Source organism: Gracilinanus agilis, chromosome 3, assembly GCF_016433145.1.
Source record: "Gracilinanus agilis isolate LMUSP501 chromosome 3, AgileGrace, whole genome shotgun sequence".
NCBI classification, from domain to species: domain Eukaryota; kingdom Metazoa; phylum Chordata; class Mammalia; order Didelphimorphia; family Didelphidae; genus Gracilinanus; species Gracilinanus agilis.
This window is the reverse complement of record NC_058132.1, coordinates 524583430-524607139: the sequence shown is the minus strand read 5'-3', so window position 1 is coordinate 524607139 and position 23710 is coordinate 524583430. Positions and strand designations below refer to the sequence as shown.

Below are 23710 nucleotides of genomic sequence, written 5' to 3'. Positions count from 1 at the left end.
TTTACAAATTTTTTTGGACTCATGAAGTCCAAGTTCTGTTGGTAATGCAGCAGTTGGTAGTTTACAATCAAGAGGCCATTGCAGAATCAGGGCCTAACTAGGCTGAAAAGCAGCCCACAGAATGGTGTCAAAAGGGTTTTGAGAGGCACTCCAGGAAATGCAGAGGGCCTTCTTAGCATGTAGTCTCAGTCCTTCCTCAATACTCTTTTCCTCCCTTATAAGAACTAGTGCATTGACACTGGCAGTGTGTATCTCCAAAAAACTGATCTCTCTGTCCATTCATTTCCCTGGGCACATCAGCCCCCACCTCCTATCCCCCTGCAACATACAACTTAGTTCACTGAGTTAGTCCAGCTTGGTAAATTTTTTTTTTAAAGAAAAAAAAAGTTCCAAGTATCTTAATTAAATTAAGTATACAAACACCATAGGGTTTCATACAGAATAAATAGGGCTAGTTAAACCAGGTGGCATGTCTGAGCCATCGGTTTGTTTCAGGCTCTACATTGTCTCAGTTCAGGAAAATAGTCCAAAGACTTCCATATTAAAAACTTTTATTATTATTTTGACTAGTATTATTATTTCTAGTGAATAGTTCTTGCAGCATCCGAGTTTCCATAAATATCTTCATCTTCTGATTCTGAAGTGGTTCCATTGCTGGAAGGTGTATGGAGGTGGTTCGGGGCTCCACTGGCCTGACAAACATACCACTCATTGAGATTGGTGACCTGAGGGGAAAGAGTGGCAGAACGACTCCTGGCTGGGTCCAGGACAGGAGACAAGGGGGCTCCTATTGGGGTCCCCATCGATGGGTAACCAAGGGCACCAGGAGAAGGTGGAGGAGACTTGCAATGGATCTTCATGTGCTTCCTCAAAGAGCTAGGGTGTGTATAGGATTTGTCACAGCCTCGAATCTTACAGTAGTAGGGCTTATCACTGGTATGGACATGGGAATGTTTCTTTCTGTCACTGCTATTGGCAAACTTCCGGTCACATCCATCGAATTCACATTTAAAGGGCTTCTCCCCTAAAAAAAGAATAGACAAGGTTAATAATCGCTTCCCAGAAGTCTCTAGCTTGATTGTGAAATTCCAAAGAATAAATAATGATTAATTTCTTTTTATAACTCAAAACCAACCCAAGAAATCAGTCTGTTCCTTTTTTGCAGGTTGCAAACTAGGTTGAGGGCATGGAGTATAAATATGAGTTTATATATTTCATATATATATGTATAGTTAAGAATACACTTTAATGCATATATATATATATACACATACACACACGTATATTTAAATGTGAGCCAAGAAATATTTTTATGAAATACACGTCGCTCACATTCTTGCACCCTTTCCATACATAATATTTCCACTCCAGACACACAGTAAAACAAAAACATTTGCAGAAAGAAGCTGAAAATCCCTTCCTCTAAGAACACTAATAATTGATATCACACTTTCAAAGTCACAGTAGGAAAAGAAACAAAAATGCCATCTTAAGAGTCAAACTGAACTATATTAGAATTATAAGGAAAATGATCAAGGGTTGTTTCTTTTTGTGTGTGTGTGTGTGTGTGTGTCCCAAATTGTGTTCTTTCCCTTCCCCTCCTATCCCCTAATTTTACTAGTGGAAGGAAATAAAAAAAGGAGGTTGAATGGGGGAGGGAAGAAGGAAATAAAACAGTCTCTCTTCTTTTCAAAAAACCATAGCACCTATGTTAACACACTATGGCACCACTTGAGTTTTTACAAGCCTAACTGGGCCATCATTTCACTCCTGGTCTCTGCCATCTACCAGCTTTCTTCACAACTTATAGTGTGATACAGAGCAAGACACAATGGAATGGCAACAAACACCAATATAAAGAAAGCACAGGCTGGGTACACCCTCATCCGTTTACCTTGAGGCAATGTGCCTCTGAAAGTGTCTAAGCAAACCTAATTTAATAGCTTTCAACATGGCTTCAAAGTTAAAAGACAGAGAATGTTTGCCAGATTTGGGTATAGATTCTTCCTGGCTGCTTTCACAATTCTGTGGCTTCTTCATATATGAATTGTACATAAGGTTCCATCCCAGAGTAAATCTCTCTCTATTCTGCAAGTGCAAATACTCCTTAATACTAGAAAATGAGATCTAATAATCATTTTTGTGTTAAGATTGCAGAATCTATAACAACTTAATTTTTTTCTCTTCATACTTCCTAAAAAATTACTTTTTTATAGCTATACCTGGAAAAGTGATCCTTTTTTAAAAATTAGACATTTTGTTCCATAATATTGAACATTATTTCCCAACACACTCTCTCCAACAAGTTTCAGAAATTTAAAAAGGGCTAAGAGTAGGAGTTGAAGTGGGCCAGGGTCTCTGAGATTCCTATCTGGTTCAATACCATAAGAGAAAGCCATTGCTGTGTCTGCTATGTCTATGTCTTTTCTGTCCCACTTCATTCTCGAAAAATCTCCACCCTCAAATCAGCCTTTTTCAGTGTTGAAATTTCTGAGTGTCTTGTCTAAATCAAGCTAGGATTTTTTTTTTAATTTTTTGTGGGGTTTTTTAGGTAGAAAAATATTCAAATTCCTGAGTGCTCAAGAAAATATGAATGGGTTTAGAAAAATGACTCTACCTGAAGAAAAACATAAGTAGACATTTCAAATATATTATACCTATGCATACAGAAATACACATAGGGAGAGGGGAGCAGTATCCATATTTTCGTATTCAGAATCACATCCTTTAAAACCCTTCCGAGATTAGATACTTAAAAAAAAAAGTTGCCAGTTCTTTTTCAAAGCCTTTGTCAGGATTTCAATATATCCATATCAGTTTTCACAAAATACTAAGCTTATATTTTTTTCACAAACTATAACTAAGGTGAGCAGGGAAGGAAAACTGATTCCTGTATTGCATGTGGGAAACAGGAATTGGTCCTGGAAGATAGATGGACTAAACATTGGATGGGAGCATTTTATGGGCAAAAAAGAAAAATGAAAAGAAAGGTCAGTTACAGAAGAAGAAACATGATGCAGAAAAGTGTTTATTTCTTTCAGATTGCTTACTGGAGCTAGAGAAATAGATCTCAAAATATGATTGTCAATTTTGGACTCTAGATGGATGACTGGGTTTATAATTTAACCTGTTTAAGCTATTTCCCTAGAGGCAATGATTCTGAAGAGGAACACACCTCTCCAGTGGGCTCTACAAGTCCAAACGGGAATTCTGCAGCTTTCTCATAGGCCCAGATATGGATATCGAGCTCATATATCTTTCAACAGAGGTGTGTTATAAACAGCCATTTGATTTCTGAAACTAGCCCTTTTTGAGGGAACTGAATTACTCACTTAAGAATAAAGAAAAATGTTAAATCAAAGAGAGCAAAGAGCAGAAATCAGCTCTAAAAATGGGAAAATTTTTAGGAGTGGGGGAGGGATAAAAGTGGGGCAAAAATCAGCAATCACCGGATAAACAGAGGTAGCTCCAGGGAGAAAAGGGCTGTAGGCGAAGAACACAAAGCCACAGCTAAGCCTACCAAAGATGAAAAATAAAAGCCCAGAGAAAGAGTTTGAATTTGAAATGGCAACTTCCCCCTCTCACATTGTGTGATAGGTTTCAGTTACCCAGGGGGAAGTACAATCCTTGGTCCAGGCAATTCCAAGTATTTACATGCAAAGGTTTGTTTCCTTTTAACTGTAAATACTTTTCTTCCCCTACTCCCAGCTTTCCCGCCCCTACCCTCTTACCCCAGCCATAGGATTGAATCTAGGTGGGAATTCTGGGATGTTTCCCAAAGTTCCTAGGACCAATCTGGCTTCTAAGGCAGATGATTTGCTACCTTCCTCTTCCTCACAGTGGCCTTTCTTGGGAATAATGTTCTTTTATGCCCAAGGTGAAGGAAGTATAAAAAATACTCTGATACCTCTTCTGGGGGTGTTTTTGCTTAAGATGTTCTCCCTCAGTTATTCCTGGGGGGAGGAGAGAGGGGGGAGGAGAGAAGGAGAGAATGGGAAGAAATAAAAGTAAAGTTACAAAAGAATACAAACAAACAAAAACCAACCCAAACACCCAGAACCCTAGTTAGTATGGGAGTCTGATCTTTTGGGTTAGGTCCCAGGAGGTGTGTGGTTTCTGAGTATCATCTGCAAGGCCTCACATTGGTTTGTGATGTGCCAGGAATAAACCTGCCTTACTTGGACTTATTGCCTTTCAAAAAGAGGTTACCATGTTTCCACAACCCCTCAAGAGAACTTTTGTAGGCTCATAAGTAGGTTCTTCCGATTGCTGGAGTAGCAGCTGGGCATGGGTTTTTCCAGGCCTATGAGCTGCTTACCAGAGCCACAGCAAGACAAATTAATCTTTAAAACACTGAATCCCTTCAGCCTAGCTGGGAATCATACTAAAAGTGGAAACCCTGGAAAATAGGAAATCCCAAAGATCTCTCGGACAGTAAGAAAGGACAAACACCCAAGACTTCTAATTCCTGAAAGTGGCAAGGAATAGAGCAATGGGAACATTGCTTAGTGTCAGATTTCAGGAGCTGTAAATCAGAAGCTTCATGCTTTTCAAAGAGTGGAAACTGATCTAGACCTCTGGTTGGAAAACCCAGGTTTTTGCTGTCCCTAGGGTCTTCCTCAGGGAAAGGGTTAATCTTCCATTCCATTGGACTCAAAAGGCAGAAAAAGCTTCTAAGCTTCGAAATTTTCCCAGTCCACCCCTACCCCTCTGCTTCCCCCCACCGCCCACTTTTGAAGGGGCCTAAAAGGAGAATAGACAGAAAGGAAGGTTGAAGAATTTGCAGTAGAAGTATATCTTCCAGTCATGGTTCTCTCTGCTACTTAGGATTGGGTTAATTGCGAGGCAGGAACAAGGGACATCCTGTTGAATTTTGTTTTCCAAAATTATTAAGGCAGAGACATCTAGATTTGAGAAACCTGACTTCTCCAAAACTCTCTCCCTCCTCTAACTAGTCACCAACATTAAGGAGAATGATGCTTTAAATGTGTCAGTCAACGGGAGAAATGACCACTAGCTCAAAGACTCGGAGCCGAAAGGGGGCTGGATTGCTTCACTTCCTTCCAGAAACAATCTGGGATTCCTAAAACAAATTCTGCAGATAAAATCTATAATCCCTTCAACCATGGACTATTTGCCTTTACATTCGGACTACAGTCTTACGTAATCTGCCCTCCTCTCCACAGAAACACCCGATAAATCAGGAAAGTAATTATGTAAACTCCAGTTCCTTAAGTATCCTCCGAGGGCTAATATTTGTCTGTCACTATAAATCCCAGCTCAGTTCAATCTTATCAGAGCCTCTACCCTCGCATTTGCCCTCTTAGAAGGGGGAGGGGAGAACCTCCAATACAACCATTACAATTTAGCAACAACCTTTTAAATAAAGCCCTAAAAATACCAATCGAAAGATGTTTACCCTAGAGTTCCCTACTGAAGCAAGCCTTTTCCTGAGTTTCTCCCTCCACAATCTATTTCCTTTCCAAAGTTCTATTCGTCTGACTCTTAGTTTATTCCTTCACTACTACTTCCTCCAGCCTCTAAGAATATTCTAAAAGAGGCCAGAAACAAATTTTCCCCATCCCGTCACCTCAGTGCAAGAAAGAGGGACATGACTCTTTAAAGAAGTTCTCTTGCCTCCCCCTTAATTACAGGGGGGGGGGGAGGGGAAGGTTTTGTGACCTGGGTCTCCCTTTCACAGACGGTCCTTTCCAGTAGTTCAGTAATTTCAGACGAAAACACCTCCCCTCCCCCAACCACAACAAATCTCCAGAGCGGTAATATACCCAAGGGTTGGGGGAAGTAGGTGAAAACTGAAGTGAGTCACCCTTACTATATCTCCCTCCCTTTTCGACGCCCCCTTCCCCCCCCTCCCGCCAATTCCAGGAGGAAGAGAAGGGGAATGGGGGTGGGGGAGTGCTGCAGACCGTCCTCGTAGGTCCTTCCACTTCTCCTCCTCCTTCCTGGGCTGCTGCTGCTTGTGGTGTTGTGATGGGTTGATATTGGTGAGCTGTTTGCCTGTCCCGGGCAGTGGGGCTGGAGGGTAGACTGGAGACTTTTGCCGTGTTGGAAAACACAGCTCTGTGAGTCCTGAGTATGCTACAGAATTACTTATTCACGGAAAAAAAAGGGGAAAAAAAGAGAAAAAAAAAAGTCACATGTCCGGGTTATACGTATGCGAAGAAAAGCAGAAGGAGGGAGGGGGGAAATCAGGACAGAAGAAGGAGAAGCAGCAGCAGCAGAAGCGGCGGCGGTGGCGGAGGAAGGAGGCGGGAGACTGCAGTGGCGGCGGCGGCGGCTGTGGTGGTGGTGGTGGTGGCGGCGGCGGCGGCGGCTGCTGCTATTGCAGCAAAAGCCTAGGGAGAGATACCCACCTGTATGAGTGCGCTTGTGAATCTTGAGGTTCTCTGAGCGGGCGAAGACTTTCCCGCAGCCGGGAAAGGGGCAGGGGAACGGCTTCTCTCCGGTGTGCACACGGATGTGATTGATGAGCTTGTACTTGGCCTTGAAGGGTTTGCCTTCTCTGGGACAGTCTTCCCAGTAGCAGACGTGGCTGCTCTGCTCCGGGCCCCCCACGTGCTCCACGGTGACATGGTTCACCAGCTCGTGCATGGTGCTGAAAGTTTTGGAGCAAGGCTTTGAGGCGGGGGGCGGCGGATGCTGCTGCTGCTGCTGTTGCTGCTGCTGCTGCTGCAGCTCTTCCTGGTCGATCCACTTGCAGATCAGCTCCTGCTTGATTGGCTGCCTCATGTACCGGAGGAAGGCCCCCGCAGCCACCGCAGCGGCTGCGGCTGCCGCCCCGGGATGGTGGGGGTGGTGATGGTGGGGGTGGTGAGCAGGAGGAGGCGGAGGAGGCGGAGGTGGTGGAGGTGCGGGTGGTGGAGGGTGGTGGTGATGATGGTGATGCCCGTGCCCGGCTGCCGCCGCCGCCGCTGCTGCTGCCAGGTTCAGGTTTAAGTTCAAGGAGCCGTAGCTGTGTAGGGAAGCTGCCGCGGCCGCTGCGGCTGCAGCCGCGGCCGCTGCTGCCCCGTAGTGCGAGTCTCCAGAACGGGGTCCAAAGGGCGGCTCCGCACGACCATACAGTTCCGCAGCCGCCGCGGCCGCCGCAGCCAGACCCAGGCGCATCTGGCCATTCAGCGGGTGGGGGTGGCTCCCAGGGGCCCCAGATGGCTCATGCAGCCCAGGGAACAGTGTGGGACCCCCGCCGCCTCCTCCTCCAGACCCATCCGGCGCTGCATAGGCTCCTGTTGAGGAGATAAACATGCTGCTAGAGTGGGGAGGCGGGGGTGGGTGCTGGGGGGAGCCTGCCCTGGAATGCTGCTCCCCTCCAAGCGCCCCGTGCATGGCAGCAGCAGGGGCCGTGGTGGAAAGATCCCTCCTGAGGATGAAGTCCCTGCTGTTGGTCTTGCTGCTGCCGCTAATGCTGCCACTGCCGCCGCAGCCGCCGCCACCACTGTTGGTGGCGGTGTAGCCCGAGAGGGCAGAAGGAGGAGGAGGAGGAGGAGGAAGGGGAGGGGGAGGGGGAGGAGGAGAGGGGGAAGAGGAGGAGGGAAGAGGAGGGGCTGGGGGAGGAGGTGCAGATTGTGCTGCACTGCCCCCACCGCTGGGGTAGTTGCCCGCGCCGGACTTCAAGGCGAACGCGGCAGTGGCAGCTGCAACCGCCTGGGCTTCTGGGTGCGCTGGGAGCGGCTGGGAGGGAGGGCTGAGTTTGAGCGCGTTTGCCTGAGCCATGTGCTCAGGTCCGAACGGAGTGAGGGCCACTCCGGGGTCACTCCCCAGATCTCGGGGGTGTAGGTGAGCTGCAGCGGCTGCGGCGGCGGCTGCGGCTGCAGCGTGGTGGTGGGAGTGAGCGGGTTGACTCCCCAGTCCGGGGAAGCCTGTCATACTCTGATGCGGATGGGGCTGAGTCGCTGCCAAATCTGCTAATCTCAGCGCCGGCGGATTCCTCTTGCTCAAAGGGGGCTCCATCAGTACTACACAATCAGGCCCATATATCCTCACTGTTGTTATTTTTTTCCCTCTGCCTGCCTTCAAAAACATGTATATATTAAGCGCTCTTTAACTTCTTTTGTCCTTGTCTCCTAACTCCTCTTATTCCTTTCCCCACTCTGTCCTCCAGCGATTGGCAGAACGAACACCACATTTGAGCTGCACAGTGGGACCGAGATTTTGGAAATGGCACGGGTGGGATTGGAGGGAATCGTCTGATTGGCAGCATTCGGGGCTGCCCGATTGGCTCCCTTTCAGGCCCGCGGCTCAGCGGGCATCCGCCCTCATGCTAGCCTCAATCTTTGGTTTCGCTTCTAGCCCCGCTTGCCTCCCGCCCCCTCCTCTCTACGTGCCCCCAGTTTCCCCCTTCCTCTTGGTTGAAAAGTTGTAGAAAGTTTGCGCCGCACGGGTGCGGAGCTGAGCGCCCCAGCCACTGAGCACCAGTTGCTATTGATGCACCTTGCAGACGACCAGCCCAAGACTCTAGCACACCTTCTCTCTTCAGGATGAAAATTAGTAGCCGACCCTTCTGCTGGGAATTGAAGAAGGTTCTGCGCAACCGAGACTAGGAAGATTTCACAACTTCTGACGCAACCGCTATCCTACAACTCGCTCAAAGCAAACCACACTCCCTCCTCACCCACTTCGTCTTTCCGCCTTCCCCTTTCCCCCTTGTACTCTTAAACCCTCAAGAGCTTCCTTTAGAGGTGGATACATTTATTCACTTAATCTCACCTGAATTAGTGCCTCTTGAATTTTTTTTTTTAATTTGAGGGAAGAAATGGAATGTTGCTCCCCCGGGGGGGGGGGCGGAAACCAGGGTTAAATGACAGTATTTGGGGAGGTCAAAACACCTACCAAGAGTCAGTTGATTTCTGGATAACCTGGATGATTTGACGTAGTAAATTAAATCATTCGGGACAAGTAAGCATTTTACCTCAAATTTTTAGTTCACGGACTCCTTTTTCAAGACGGTTCAAGACGATAGAAGTGTAATTTCTGCTGCTTTGCAGTTCCAAATCTGCTACTTCCAATTAGATATGCAAAAACAATTCTTAAAATAAAAGTCTTAACTCTCACCTTTTGAAGGTAAAGTTTCAAAACTGGTTTAATAAATATAGCTGAAATCGTTTTAGCAGAATTTCTCCTGGTAAAAGCCACCCAACCTATTTCTGCGTGGTTCTTCAAATTTACTCGATATAGAAATGATCTAATGAAAATAAGTTTTATTCTAATATCACAAAAAATCCGATCAATTTGGCACCTAATATGTCATCTTCCCCCACCACCCCCTTACAAATATCTCTGATAGATGTTTTGCTTGAGAACCATAAAGACTGTGGATTTCTGTGGATCTCTGTGGAGAACCATAAAGACTGTGGATCCATTTTCAATGGATCTCGATTGCTTTCAAAGGGAAATTTTCTGTTTTTTTCTCTCACTTCAGGCTTTGTGGAGAACAGGTGTACATCAGGTTTTATTTTTCTGTTTGGTCAAGAAAGCTTGAGTAAGGTTACTGTTTTTTGAGGTGTGACTTTTGAAATCTAGGCAAGAAGCTTCTACTCCCCACAAAGGCTCAGATGTCCAGCTCACCTTTTTGGGGGAAAAGTTGTTTTTAAATCTGTGCAGGAAATTTCCCCCACCCCCAACAATTGTGACAGAGGGTGAAAGATACTTAATGTTAATCTCTGGTTTAGAAAGACCATACCAATTTAATTAGTTTATCAGGAAAGCCAGAATGGAGTGTCATATGGAAAGCTTCAAGGAAAACTTCCTAGAGAAAGAAATTGTGGTACAATATTATATAAAGAGCAAAGAGGTGATAACATTAAAATTGGCATGAATCACAGCAAATTGAAAACCCACTCCCTACCCCTACTAGGCTTATAAGAGATTTCTCTTCTGAATCTGGTATCTAAGTAAAGAGAATAATAACTACATTTTAGACTTCTTTTTCTTTAAAAAAAAACTTTTGAAAAAGTTAGAACAGGAAAAATAAGAAAAGCCTGAAGTAAAGTCAAACAAAAATTATCCTCAGAAATATCAGTGGAAGATAAAGTGGTAAGAGAGAAAGGTCTGCCTTTATCGCCTAAATACAGGTCTGAGTTTCACAGACTTTTTGACAAAGAAAGGCAAAGATGACAAACTATCCTTATATTTCTTCATCTATACTTAAGCATAACTTAGAGGAATAATCTCAAATTCAGTGTTATATCACATTAATTGGCCTCATTATTTGTTTGGTTTATCCTGAAGCTCCATTGATTAATTTCTCTCATTTGAATTTATTCAGCAATGAACTTTAGGGCTTGGACTGGCACAGCTTTGAATTCAGTCCTGCAAGTTATAGGTAAAGAACCAAAATAAACATATGATGCCCTTTAAAATGGGCTGTTGAGTATTTTTATTGTGCAATAAAATAAGGGTTTCCCTCTCCCCTTCAGAATAGCTTTTCCTAAAAATTATAACTGCTCTGTTTTATTGAATTAATGAAATTTAATAGTTAATGGTCAAATGCATGAAAGAAAAGTTGTAAATGGGAGTAATAGTGCTGTAGTGCTGTGTGGAATCTTGAACACGCCTCCTTGTACAACTCTTGTTAAACACAGCATGATATGTATCTGTCATCGATTTAATATGTCTTAATTCAAACATACCTCCCTGATCAATTTCTTTATGGAAACCTTGAATAAAAGAAAAATATCTCAGAGGAAGTAATGTGAACTTTTGTTCCAGATGGTAAGAGAAATATTTACATGATGATTTATGAATATTCCACAATTTGTAATTTAATACAGATCACAAAAAGATCATTGACTCAGTACTTGGATGTTAATTTCTGAGTGAGTTGTCTCCCTCAGAGGATATTTTAAAAAACACATATACACCCCCAAAACTCTGATTCAACACCAATTAATAGGCCAATAAATACTCTGCCAAATAAATCTGAGATAGGCCTAGAGTTTAGGCCAGAAGAATTGATAATGAACTTCCTGGAGTAGTCAGCTCAAAAATACATTTTCAATTTGTTTGCTTTCTTTCTATTGTTATGTCCATCCTGACCCCAAAGGGGAATACTATTTTCAACACCACCTGATATTAAAAATTCTCTAAAATCCAAGGAGCCTATGAAAAAGTTAACTGCATCATGGATTATTAAATAAGTATAAAATATTTCCTAAAAGTAAAGAAAAACACTTCAATACTTGATCTAGTTATTACATATCCAAATATGACCAAAGAATATAGATTCTATCTCTAGTGCCTCTTAAAATAATAGAAAGAATGCATTACATTGGGTTAAAGTACTGAAATAATTGCCCCTCCCCCCAAAAAATGTATGTGAGTTTCTAGAAAGGCGAAAGAAAACATTGAGGAAGCAAGAAAGATTCATTTTGAAGGTGATCTGATTCACAAAACTATGCTCAACCCGAACCTTGAAGGTCTACCAGTACTAGACAAAAGAAAGAGGAGGAGGGTAGAGGGGAGGGGAGGATGAAAAAAGAGTGAAAAGCACTGCCATGGCGGTCTGGCAACCGAACCTTCTAGTTGTTGCAAGTCGCTACAGGTTCTGAAGGGGGAAAAACATGGGCTCTCGATAACGCAGTCCACCTTGGCTCATTGGGCCCTTGGAAGAGGCCTGCTGCTCCATTACCTCGCGCCTTGTAAGGCTGCATTCACCGAGCATCCAGAGCACGCTTGATTGCCCTGGCTTAATTATTGAACAGATACAAGTTTCTTTTCGATGGGAGTGGGTAATTAATAAACTATAAGAGGAGTGAATTGGACATTTCCTCGCTTTTGAGCCTTTGTCTATGGTTTTGACCCCGGGGGGTGAGAGGGAGGGAGGAAAGAAGGGAAGGATAGTGAGGAGGCATTGGTAGTGGGGGAGAAAAGAAAGGGAGTGGAGCAAGACTTGGAAAATCCACCTTTTATTGTGCCCTAAATTGCTTTATGCTGAGTCCCGAATGTTTTCTTATAGGTTAGAATAGTTTTAGTGCTCTAAAGTGTATATAGAGGACCAAAAATCCAGTAGAACTGAGTTTCAGATCCAGTTCACACTATTCCTTATCCACCTCTGTCAGGCTGTGGAAGTGGAATCCCGGAATATCAATTTGATTATTCCAATACACAAAATTCTCGAGAACAGCCTAGATGGAGTACTTCCATGGAAATCCTCTCTATTTTCCAAAGACAGAGCAAGGTGGAGCAGGAGTAAGGAAATGTGTGTTTTAGTTTAATTTCCTAAAGTAATGAGAAACCATGGGTTCAAGGGCTTGCCCCAATTCTCTTAAAAAGTGCAAGTCAATTTTAAAATGAAGCATAGTCACCTACAGCTAAGGGAGATGCTCCACAGATGCTTGGCAGCTACACTGGACTCCCTAACATATCCTTCGTATTCTGTTCTCATTTTAAGCAGCAAAGGTTTACCTCTTTGTCTGCTGGAATAAGGCTATTCTGTTCTCCTTTCACCCCAACCCCAAACACACACACACACACATTCCATTCTTGAGCTACCAGGATAGAGGATGGGTTCTGTAGGTTGATCAAGGTGTGAATATTCTTGTTGATTTGCTCTAAACTGTCCAGTTTTGGTTTTTTATTTTGTTTGTTTGTTTGTTTTTGTTTTTAATCCAAGAAGGGTGTCTTGCTAGTGTCTGAACAGAGGAAATACCTTTTCAAACCTTGGGCAAAATCCTAATTTAAAGATGGAGGAATGATTATTCAAGGCTAATCTTAACTGGTGAGTTGTGTGTAAGACAGACTTCTTACTCAAAGTTTGTGGAGGTCAGTGTGGAAAAAGAAAACAGAAATTTACTATCATGACCATATTGGAGGGAGGGTTGATTTTCTGTCTATTATTTCTGCTTAGGTTCTGACAGTCTTGGATTGTATCTCTTCCACAATGATGCTCCTACATCAGCAGTTCACAACAAGACACATTTCCTCTATCTGAAGATGAATTTTTTCTTACTTAAAGTATGGCAGGAGTTGAATGCAATTATTTGGTTATTTTTCTACTTCGAGTTGATTATTGATTTTTTCAGTACTAGCTATTGAAAGTTTGTAGAGAATAAGGCACTGATAAACCTTTTAGCCTTTAAGATGTATAATTTTTTAGAAATACCATGAAGAGAAATAGACAACTGGGAAAAAATAAGAATAGAAAACTGAAAACAAAGTATTTCCTAATAGATACAGTTATTAAAATCACATAGTATTTGTAATGTATACAAGATGTGCTCCCCTTTTTTATTTCCCTCTAGTTCTTTTTCATTTGGACAGCAGTTGTGCAATTTAAAAAAAAAAACACCTCAAATTTGCTGTATTGTTACCCCCTGCTCCCACCCCCCTCCCCAGATCTATACTTCAATATTTGAAGAAGCTGTTGAGATAAATCAAATAGTGACACATTGACGGGTTTACTTGTGTAAGCAATATGGTTAACATATGGCATTGTTATTTATGAATGACAGCATAACTTGTATTACAAAGTCTATTGCTATAATGCTGCAGTTTATTGGAAAGCTGCTCCGCTGTCACTAGTATTCAACCTCCCTGTTTGTATTTCACCTAGGACCCCAAAGGAAAATATCGGAATAATGAAACATTCTCATGTAAGCTAATGCCTCGGGCTTTGTTTTTATTGTTTGCTAGAGTAAAAATACTCCCCTAAGGAAATCGGGGACGCAGTGAGACAATAAAGTCCTCCTTCCTTATGTAAGAGCACAATCCCAATTCCACAGTCCCAACAGACAGTGACTAGTGGTCTGCTTGTAATGCTCCCATTCTTTCCTTTTCTAGACAAATTAAGTGATCGCCACTTCCCTAAATCGCTAGCGAGCACGTTTTTATATAGCAACATTTTTTTTTAATAAGCACAGCTACAGAACAGTAAATGCTAACGGGAGGAAGGAGAAAAGGTAAAGGTCTTTTAGCAAATTTCTCAAACATTGTGGTGGGCATCCGCCCACGATACCCGCGTTCTTTAAAAAAAAAAAAAAAAAAGGCATTTAAAAGTTATTACTTTGGCTGAGATTTTCATTATTTCCCTTTTCTTTTTACATTACACTTCTGTTAAACTGACAAAGAACTTTTGTTCCGAAGTGTGTTTTACAGAGGGAGGCTACACCGCCACACATGTGGTCTTTCACGGGTCAGAGGTCGAACGGCCCAGAAGTGGCTAAGATCGGCAGAATCAAAGGTAACCTGCAACTTAATATCCTGTTGATGATCTTGTTGAATTTATGAGTGTCTGTGATACAGACAACGCTGCAAGTGATTCTGTTAAATCGGTCTGTTTTTTTCAGGTTAAATAGACAGTATCATCACTCCATCATTCCGAAGTCTTTACCTCTCCCCGCCCCCCACCCCATCCCCTTTCTTTAAGGGGAAAAGAAAAAAAAAGTTTGAAGAGTATAACGCCAGACACATCTTATCTCCAATTTAAACAGGTCAATTTTTCTTTCTGTTTTCCTTTCCTTCCAGATATGAATCTACATATATCTATTCTATACAGGGAAGTCAATCTAAACTTTTCGCCCAGAAATACACAATGAGAAACAGACCTTCCATTTAAAGTACATTGGTTTTTTGTGGGGGACATTTTATATTTCTTGAGAACTCGTTATCAATGTTCTCCTGCCCGACCCTTCTCCCCACAACAGATCTCCCCCATAAATGAAAGAACTCAAAAAAGACAAACAAAAAGCACAATTCAGCCTAATGCAAACTCTTCAGCCCTCGCCAACCCCACCATCCCCATGCTGAAGGAGCCAGTAGCAAGCTCAGTGCGATTTCAAAAGAACAATTTTGGAAAACTTACAAAGAGGGAAATGTTTGCCCAGTTGAGGCAGTTGTTTGTTGTGCTGGAAAAACGGGTACTTCCAGAAACCTGTTGAAAAACTTAGTTCAGTACAACAGTTTACAGCGCAGTTTGGCCGCTTTCTTTCTTCAGAGAACAAGCTAAAGTCTATATTTGTAGCAATAGCTCTCAAAGCATTTGCAGTTTTTCTCTCTCAACTCTATTTCTCTCTCTCTCTCTCTCTCTCTCTCTCTCTCTCTCTCTCTCTCTCTTTCTCTCTCTCTCCCTTCTCTTCCTTTTTCACCCAGTGACAGGAGGGAAAGAGGTTTTGCGGTTTGTAGAGAAATAAAGCACTTCTTAGAGGGGACGGCGACGTGACTTTGAACTTGGATCAGCTCCTCTGTTTCCTGCAGGGAGAGTAGAACTGGAGCCCTGAAAGAATAGCAAAGAGAGTCCAGCCTGCGGGGTCTCCGACTGGAATTAACGAATTCCCTACAAACTACCCCAAAGCAGTCTCCAGAAGCCATAGAGCCAGAATTCAGCAGGGTGATCTTAGTATGAGAATGGTAATGAGAAAAAGAAAAATTAAAGAATAGGAGAAAGGTCGAGGGAAACAGAAGTAAAGAGAGAAAAGAAAGATATATGGAAGGCAGAGAAAAGAGAAAGGGAGGGAGGGAGGGAGGGAGAGAGAGAGAGAGAGAGAGAGAGAGAGAGAGAGAGAGAGAGAGAGAGAGAGAGAGAGATGAATATACATAGACTATGGTTGTGTATGTGTATGTTTGGGGGAAGAGTATGAGGCTGCTACATTCCCNAGAGAGAGAGAGAGAGAGAGAGAGAGAGAGAGAGAGAGAGAGAGAGAAAGGAGAAGAGAAGAGACCATAATGGATTTGACTATCCAGTGTATAAATAATTCTTACAATCAAAGAGAAAAAATTCTTACAATCAAAATAGAAGAAAATATTTTCTTTCAGAAGTTGTTTGGTACCAAAATATTTTCAATTATTCTACCTTTATTCTAAAGCCAACATGAATGAGTAAATAATCTTGTGTAATGGTTAAGCATCTGAGTATTTTGGACGAAGATGAAGTAATAGGGGCAGAATCTGCTTTCTCTCTCTCTCTTTCTCTCTCTTTCTTTCTTTCTCTCTCTTCTTCTTCTTCTTCTTCTTCTTCTTCTTCTTCTTCTTCTTCTTCTTCTTCTTCTTCTTCCTTTTTTCCTTTTAGGAGTACCGGACCAGCCGTGGTTTTCCCACTTTCTTAAAATGCTTAGTCAGATAAGAGGCAGGGGGAAACGTCCCTCAGTTCAGGGAGAAGAGCTCAGACTTTCAAGAATCCCGCGGAAACTACTCGGCTTTTGGAGGAGCCTCTGAAGAACAACTACAGTGAGTGGCAGTTGGGTTGGGGTTTAAAAGCTGTGACAAGCCAGAAGAGGCGAGCTGGGGCTAGCCTAGAAGGTGGCGAGGGAGGACAGATGATTTTCTGGGATCTTCTTGAAACCTAGAGAAACAAACAAAAACGGCTTTTGAAGGAGAGAGTAAGATGCACTGAAATTCCCCAGCTCTAGTCGGTTTTGAGGAAGACTTGTTTGATTTTCTTTTTACCTTAAATCAAACTTACAAAAACCTGTAAACAAAACGCCTGATTTCCGGAAATCAGGCAAAGAAAGTCGGTGACTGCCTCGGTGTCTTTAATTCACACCTCAGCAGACCCCGGATTCGTCTTCCTTCTTTATCTGTTTAATTCTATCATTTTATTGTGGAACAGGAAATTACCAAAACCTCTCAGACGTTTCAAGTTATCCCAAGAGCTGCCAGGTCCTTCTTCTGCTCTTCGGATTTGGGGACTTATGCCGTGGACTAAGAAGACAGCCAAGAGAAAAGGCACTCTGGTTTTTCTCAGTGGAAGTATTTGATTCCACGCAGATAATAATAATAATAACTTGTTTAAATGTTGAAAATAAAATAAAATATAAAGCCTTGTATATGTATGCCTTGGTCTCTTTGATGAGGGCATTATGCCGAGAGTCTTAGCTTTAAAACACACACAACGGTAAAAACCAACACCCTCAAACACTTCTGATTTGGACATCGACCTCAAATAGTTATAATACTGTATCTAAGTAACTTCAAAATAAGTCCCAAGTAGAGGTCAGAGCCCTGTGAACGTTTACTTTAAGAAGGCTTCGTATGAAGAGAATAGCAAAAGGGGAGGCGAACTTGTTTGTTGTTTGGGGCAACGGTAAAGGTAGAGGTGGTATTTGTGTGTGTGTTGGGGAAATAAAAATTTCTCTTTCTTTCTCTCCTTCCTTCTCTTCCTACCACACCAGAATCAATTAAAAACACACACGCGTCAAATTGAAGGAGGGGAGGGGACACAGAAAAAAAATTTGAAAAGGAAGCACTTCTTGAATTCCATTTCCCCATTCTCCCTCTTCTCCTTTCTTCAAACCCAACCCAGGAGGCTCATAGCACAGATTTCCAGGCTCTAATGCGTTTATTAGAATTCTCCCTCTCTTCACCCGCAATTTCTCAAGATCCTTTTTGCCACAACCGTTTTTGGTTTTGTTTTGTTTAAAAACAAACAAACAAAAAAAAACACACCAAACATAATGGCAGCAGGGACTAACGTTCCCTTTTTGTGTGTCTGTCTCTGTGGCATCTGTAGCGGTGGTGACCGTAGCTGCTGCTGCAGTTGCCAGAAGCCAATGACCTTTTCCAAAAAGTCCAGGATACGAGGGTCGCCTTTCCCTACCTTCCTACATCCCTACCAATTCTAACACTGCTCTGACACTGTGACCCTCAGACCCACTCGCCCTGAACCAAATGCAGTGTCGCCCTTCGCCTTGTGCCTCTGGCGCCCACCGCCGCCGCCACCCCGGCTCTCTCCAGAGCCTCTTCCAGTGGCAGCGGTGGGTGCTAGCGCTGGGGGCGCAAGGTTCCTGGATATAGCGGCGGTAGCCCCAGCGGCTACAGCTGCTTCTGCTGCTTCAGCCTCTTGGACCCAGCTAGGCGAAGGGGTTGGTGGGGGTGGGGGATAGGGTGGAGAGAAAGAGGGATGGAAGCTAGTAGAGAAGCTATGGGGAGGCGGGAAGGACTTGGGGCCCAGATAGCGGCGATTAGCCGACAGGGAGGTAGTGCTGGCTGAGGGGAGGGGGAGGAGGAGGGGCTGGAGAAGGGGAAAGTGTGGATTGACTGGGCCTCTGTGACCAATGAGCGGGCACGGCTAGAGTGACCGTGCGGTTGTTAAAGGGGGCGGTGGAAGAGATGCTGCCAGTCCAGACAGAGAGGGGAGGGAGGGAGTCTAGAGAAGGGGAGGAGGAGAAGAAAGGGGGTAGGGGGAGGGGAGAGAAAAAAGGAGAAAGCAAAAAATAAAAAATAAAAACCGGAGGCCATAGCAGCATCCCGGCTATAAAGCTGGGGGAGGAGAAAAAGGGAGAGGTGGTGGTGGCAGCTGTAAATAAACCCCAACGCCAGAAGAAAGGGGAAAAGAGATTTCAGCTTTGGATTCCCCGCACTTGCTAGCTCCAGAGAGAATACTCCATCCTCATGGGTTGCTGCTGCTGTTACCGCTGCCACCGCTGTTGCTGCTGCTGATCCTCGCCTGCCACAGAGACAGACAGAAAAACGAGAGAGAGAGAGAGAGAGAGAGAGAGCACTTTTAAAAATTGTTGTTATTGTTTTTAATCCTCCTCCCTCTCCCTCTCCTTCTCCCTCCTCCCTCTTTTCCCCTCCCCCTTCCCTCCTCTCTCCTCCCACTGCCATCTCCATCTCCGTCGCCACAACCTCCTCCTCCTCCAACACAACTTAAAGAAAGACAGGAGCGTCTGATTCCTTCATCTGTGGGAACTCGTTGCTGCTGCAAGTTTACTACGTGAGATACATCCAATGCCAAGCACGAAAGAAGAAGAGGAGGGATAAAAAAACAAACCCCAAACCCTGAATCATAACAATATCTATAGCCGAGAGGAGAGGAGCGGGGAAAGGGAAAAGAAAATCCCAAAGCCGGCAGCTAGAGGAGCAGGAAGGGGAGTGGATTGCCCCGTCCTCCTCCTGGGCCACCCCCACCCCCACCCCCAGTTCCCCACCAGGATCAGGTGGAGAAGGGGGAACTAGTAAAGGGGCCATTGCAGCGGGTTGCGCATCTTCTCCCAGTCAGCTTCTCTGCTTCTGTTGTGCAGTTTGGATTTTCTTAATTTGATTTAACTTTAATGTTTAATTTTTGGGGGGAGTGGTGATTTCTGTGATAGTGACACAGATCTTAGTGGCTGGGTGTGTTTGTGTGTGTGTGCGCGCGCGTGTGCGTGTGCTAGGGGGTGGGGGGGGCTGTGTGTGCAGGAAAAGGCACAGCGCTCGCCCCCCTGCAACCCCCCTCTCATCTCCTCTCCCCCCTCCCTCCCTCCCTCCCTCTCTTTCCCTCCCCTGCCCGCCCGCCCCCGCCACAGCTCCTTTAATACACTTTGGTTCTCCGCCTGGCTTTGGACTCTTCTTCTTCTCCTCCTCCTCCTCCTCCTCTTCCTCCTCCTCCTCTCTCCGGCTTTGCTCCACAACCCAAGCAGCTCGAAACAGCAGCTCCGGGCTGCTAGAGCCGTGGCGGCAACGGCTCGGCGGCGGAGGCTAGTGGAGTAGCGGAGCTCAAAGGAGCCAGAGGCTGCGGAGGCTGAAGCTGCCGCTGCCGCGGCTGCGGCTGCTGCAGCTTGTGGAGCCGCCACAGCCGAGATCAGCCGGGAGCCGAGAGAAGAGGAGGAGCCGCCCGAGAGTTGCGCGAGCAGCCGGGGTAGACGCCAGCGCCTCCTCCGGGGGGAGCAGCCCGAAGCCGAGCAGGAGCGGCAGCAGGATCGGAGCGGGCTGACCATGCTGCTGGACGCGGGGCCGCAGTTCCCGGCCATCGGGGTGGGCAGCTTCGCTCGGCACCACCACCATTCAGCTGCCGCAGCTGCCGCGGCTGCGGAGATGCAGGACCGCGAGCTAAGCTTGGCGGCAGCGCAGAATGGCTTCGTGGATTCGGCCGCCGCGCACATGGGCGCCTTCAAGCTCAACCCTGGGGCACACGATCTGTCCCCTGGCCAGAGTTCGGCTTTTACCTCTCAAGGGCCGGGGGGCTACCCAGGTTCGGCCGCAGCAGCCGCCGCCGCAGCAGCCCTGGGACCCCACGCCGCTCATGTAGGCTCTTATTCGGGAGCACCCTTTAACTCCACCCGGGACTTTCTGTTCCGCAGTCGGGGTTTTGGAGATTCGGCTCCGGCGGGTGGGCAGCATGGGCTATTCGGGCCAGGGGCGGGAAGCCTGCATCACCCTCACACGGATGCCCAAAGCCACCTTCTGTTCCCAGGAATCCATGAGCAGCACGGCCCCCACGGCTCTCAGAATGTGCTGAACGGGCAGATGCGGCTGGGGCTGCCGGGAGAGGTGTTTGGTCGTTCGGACCAGTACCGCCAAGTGTCCAGCCCCCGGACTGACCCCTACTCGGCCGCCCAGCTCCACAACCAATACGGCCCAATGAATATGAACATGGGCATGAACATGGCAGCGGCCGCCGCCCACCACCACCACCACCACCACCACCCAGGTGCCTTTTTCCGATACATGAGGCAGCAGTGCATCAAACAGGAGCTCATCTGCAAGTGGATCGACCCCGAACAACTGAGCAATCCCAAGAAGAGTTGCAACAAAACTTTCAGTACCATGCACGAGCTAGTCACCCACGTCTCAGTGGAGCATGTCGGGGGCCCTGAACAGAGTAACCACATCTGTTTCTGGGAGGAGTGTCCTCGAGAGGGCAAGCCCTTCAAGGCCAAATACAAACTGGTCAACCACATCCGTGTGCACACCGGAGAGAAGCCGTTTCCTTGTCCCTTTCCCGGCTGCGGGAAAGTTTTCGCCCGCTCAGAAAATCTGAAGATACACAAAAGGACCCACACAGGTAATTGCTGAGTCCGCTGTCTCTAGGGTACTAGGGAAGGGGCTGAAATGTGGGGCTTCTCCTTAGGCTCAAGGAGAAAAGAAAAAAGTATCTGATTTCATTAGAGAGGGGCCTTGATCCTCGGACCTTCTAGACTCTGTGTATGTGTGTGTGTGTGTGTGTGTGTGTGTGTGTGTATTTGGAAAGAGAAGAGAGGGCTATTTTTTGTTGTTTAAATGTTATCTGAAATATCCCGTTAAGAAAATGAATTTTCAGATTTCAAAAATATTCAGCCTTTCACAATGAGAACAGTTAATTTTCCAAGACGCTCTAAAAAGATTGGTGTGAATGAATGGCACACACACGCACACACACACACAAAGACGACCCAAAAGTCTATTAATTTGGTGAACAGTATAGCTTGGTAATTATTTTTCCAGTTTGTGTTTTCTGTCTCATATGTGTATATTTTCATGTGCCTTGTTTAAGGGTCGAAAAGTTCCTTTCCGAGACTGCTTCCTATTAAGTTTAACTGGTGTGAGTTTGGGTAATAAAACATTTTTCATTTTAAAAGTGTTTTAAAAGTCATACTCGAGGTTATTTGCGGGGGTTTACAGTGAGTTTTGCAACAGTTTGTTAAAGTCTGTAATGGGCAACGAAGGATTTGCGATTCCCAAAACTTGAACTAAAAACCTGGTCAGCTTAGAGCAGAGCAGCGCGGCTCCTGGTGGGGGAATCGCGTGAGAAGAGAGAGTCGCAAAATAAACACGTCTCCCAGCTTCATATATTATTCATCTATTACCAGGTCCCAGTCAGAATTGTGCCAGACTATTTCATAATGGAAAGCCAAATATTTTAGCAACTTCCACCATCAATATTTACTCGAAAACCGGACGAGCGGTAGGCCTATTGTTCTCTTCTGTGTTAGGAGGGATACTAGGTGCTAGACAAGCTTTTAACAAGGTTTAAAATTTGAGAAATTTATTTGCATGAAATGCCTGCATTAAAGTCACTGTGTCTGAACGGATGTCTTTAAAAAACAATTTAGGTGCTAATGGAATTTAATGTTAAATGGTTCCCCTTCCAACCAGGGGGATGTTTGAGTTATCACACCTCTAAATTACTCCAAGCATTTGGAATTCAGGCAATAGGGCGTAAAAACCGTATGAAAATTAAACTGAGGTTGGGGTGAGAGGTTGGAAGGCGCTTAGTTTCTACAGGATCGGCGCCTCCCTGCAACATCCCTAGATAAGATAGTACCTCTTCTCTAAGCTTTACTTTTTTAAAAAAAGGAAAAGGAAAAGGAATGGAGTTGATGGCAGAAATCAGAGTAATTCTTTTTGCAGGATGTTGGCTGAAAAATAATGGGGCAGTCACCCATCTGTGCCCCCTTACCAAAACACACACAACAACCCTAAATTTAATCGTCTACTGGCCTCAGATAGAAATAAACTAAGCCCAGCAGTCTGTGTGATTTTTTAAAAATACTACAAATATTTTGTCATAATAACAGCTTATCGATGCTAAGACAAACTTATTAGAAGATACAGATCGATCCATCACTGTTAAAAAAAAACCAACAAAAAACAACCCAACAAAACCCTCTATAGCCTGGCCACCGCCAAATAATATTCATTAAGATTTCCACCACCCCCAGCAAAAGGACATCAGAATGAAATGAACTTTTTTTTAAAAAAATCAAGCATAATGGTCATGTTCTTCCTTGAAAAAGGAAAATGCAAAATCTTAAAATGAACCGCAGTCCCTATCGAAGACCATAGTAACAACCCTTGGTTCCTCCGCCCTCCCCCAAAATAGGCATCCGCTATGGAGTGGATTACAAGTCCAAGTTATTTGTTTACTATCATCAAGCCCTGCTTGTTTATGCTTTCCAGGAGAGAAGCCGTTCCAGTGTGAATTCGAAGGCTGTGACAGACGCTTTGCCAACAGCAGCGATCGGAAGAAGCACATGCACGTCCATACTTCGGATAAGCCCTATCTTTGTAAGATGTGTGACAAATCTTACACCCATCCCAGCTCCCTGAGGAAGCACATGAAGGTACTTGGGCAGGCTGGGGCATCCTGGGGAGACGATGGTCTCTTTTTCTCCCCTTTTTATTTTGGAACCTAGCCTATGCATTAGATTCTGGGAATGGGGTAGTGTTGGAGAAATTCCTGCACTAATTGGAAGTGGGGGGCGGGGTTGCAGCTTCGGCCTAGGCCTCCCTTCTTCTGTGATCCGAGGAGCTGTAGGAGCCGGGTCGTCTGAGAGACTCTGCTCCCCTGGTTCGGCCTCACAGCAGCTGCACTCACACCTAGTCTCCACTTGTCCTCCCCCCTTCCTTTTGTCTTTCAGGTCCATGAATCTTCCCCACAGGGCTCCGAATCCTCCCCCGCCGCCAGCTCGGGCTATGAGTCCTCTACCCCACCCGGGCTAGTGTCCCCTAGCGCCGAGCCCCAGAGTTCCACTAATTTGTCTCCGGCTGCGGCGGCTGCGGCGGCTGCGGCGGCAGCGGCGGCGGCAGCGGCCGCTGCGGTGTCCGCGGTGCACAGGAGCAGCGGGGCTGGAGGTGGCGGCGGCGGCGGCGGCGGCAGCGGTGGTGGAGGCAGCGGGGGTGCCGGTGGCGGCGGTGGAGGGGGCGGTGGCAGCAGCACCAGCGGGGGCGGTGGGACCGGCGGGGGTCACAGTGGCCTCTCTTCCAACTTCAACGAATGGTACGTCTAAAGGAGGGGCCAATCTCCTTCTCTCAACGCCCCCCACCACATACACACAATTCCCAGGTTTCCCCGAGTCCAACCAGCCCTCATCCTTTACCCTTCCGCAGAGAAGGGGAAGAAACCAGTTAGTAATAGTGAATGTTTCAATTATTTTTATTCATACCAGCAAAAGGATTTAAAAAGTTAAGACATATGATCCAATCTTGAAGAGCAAAAACTTCCCTCCCAAAGTCTCTGAAACTAAAAAACAGCAAAGGACACCCAATACAAGAACAACGACGAAAAACCCAATCCATACTC

General features: G+C 45.4%; 2 protein-coding genes across 3 annotated transcripts; one reads left to right on the top strand and one right to left on the bottom strand.

Moving 5' to 3' along the window:
* Window positions 1–581: 581 nt before the first annotated feature.
* On the bottom strand, window positions 582–8040 carry ZIC5 (Zic family member 5). Its single transcript, XM_044667202.1, has 2 exons — window positions 6375–8040; window positions 582–1024 (listed from the first exon to the last, which is right to left on the bottom strand). The coding sequence occupies exons 1-2, from the start codon at window positions 8038–8040 to the stop codon at window positions 582–584; spliced, it is 2109 nt and encodes a 702-aa protein (XP_044523137.1).
* An 11604-nt stretch (window positions 8041–19644) lies between these two features.
* On the top strand, window positions 19645–23417 carry ZIC2 (Zic family member 2). 2 transcript variants are annotated; one of them, XM_044667201.1, is made up of 4 exons: window positions 19645–20713; window positions 22588–22751; window positions 23049–23200; window positions 23372–23417. In XM_044667201.1, the coding sequence occupies exons 1-4, from the start codon at window positions 19645–19647 to the stop codon at window positions 23415–23417; spliced, it is 1431 nt and encodes a 476-aa protein (XP_044523136.1). The 2 variants fall into 2 exon arrangements, with proteins under 2 accessions (XP_044523136.1, XP_044523135.1); XM_044667200.1 differs by having other exon boundaries at window positions 23049–23417.
* Window positions 23418–23710: the final 293 nt, after the last annotated feature.

Excerpts from the sequence above, each read along its gene's own strand:
- ZIC5 (XM_044667202.1), bottom strand. The coding sequence starts at position 8,040 with ATGTTTTTGAAGGCAGGCAGAGGGAAAAAAATAACAACAGTGAGGATA. Across the intron at positions 1,025-6,374 it reads TCACAAGCGCACTCATACAG|GGGAGAAGCCCTTTAAATGT; the intron begins GTGGGTATCTCT and ends TTCTTTTTTTAG.
- ZIC2 (XM_044667200.1), top strand. The coding sequence starts at position 19,645 with ATGCTGCTGGACGCGGGGCCGCAGTTCCCGGCCATCGGGGTGGGCAGC. Across the intron at positions 20,714-22,587 it reads ACACAAAAGGACCCACACAG|GAGAGAAGCCGTTCCAGTGT; the intron begins GTAATTGCTGAG and ends TATGCTTTCCAG. Across the intron at positions 22,752-23,048 it reads CCCTGAGGAAGCACATGAAG|GTCCATGAATCTTCCCCACA; the intron begins GTACTTGGGCAG and ends TTTGTCTTTCAG.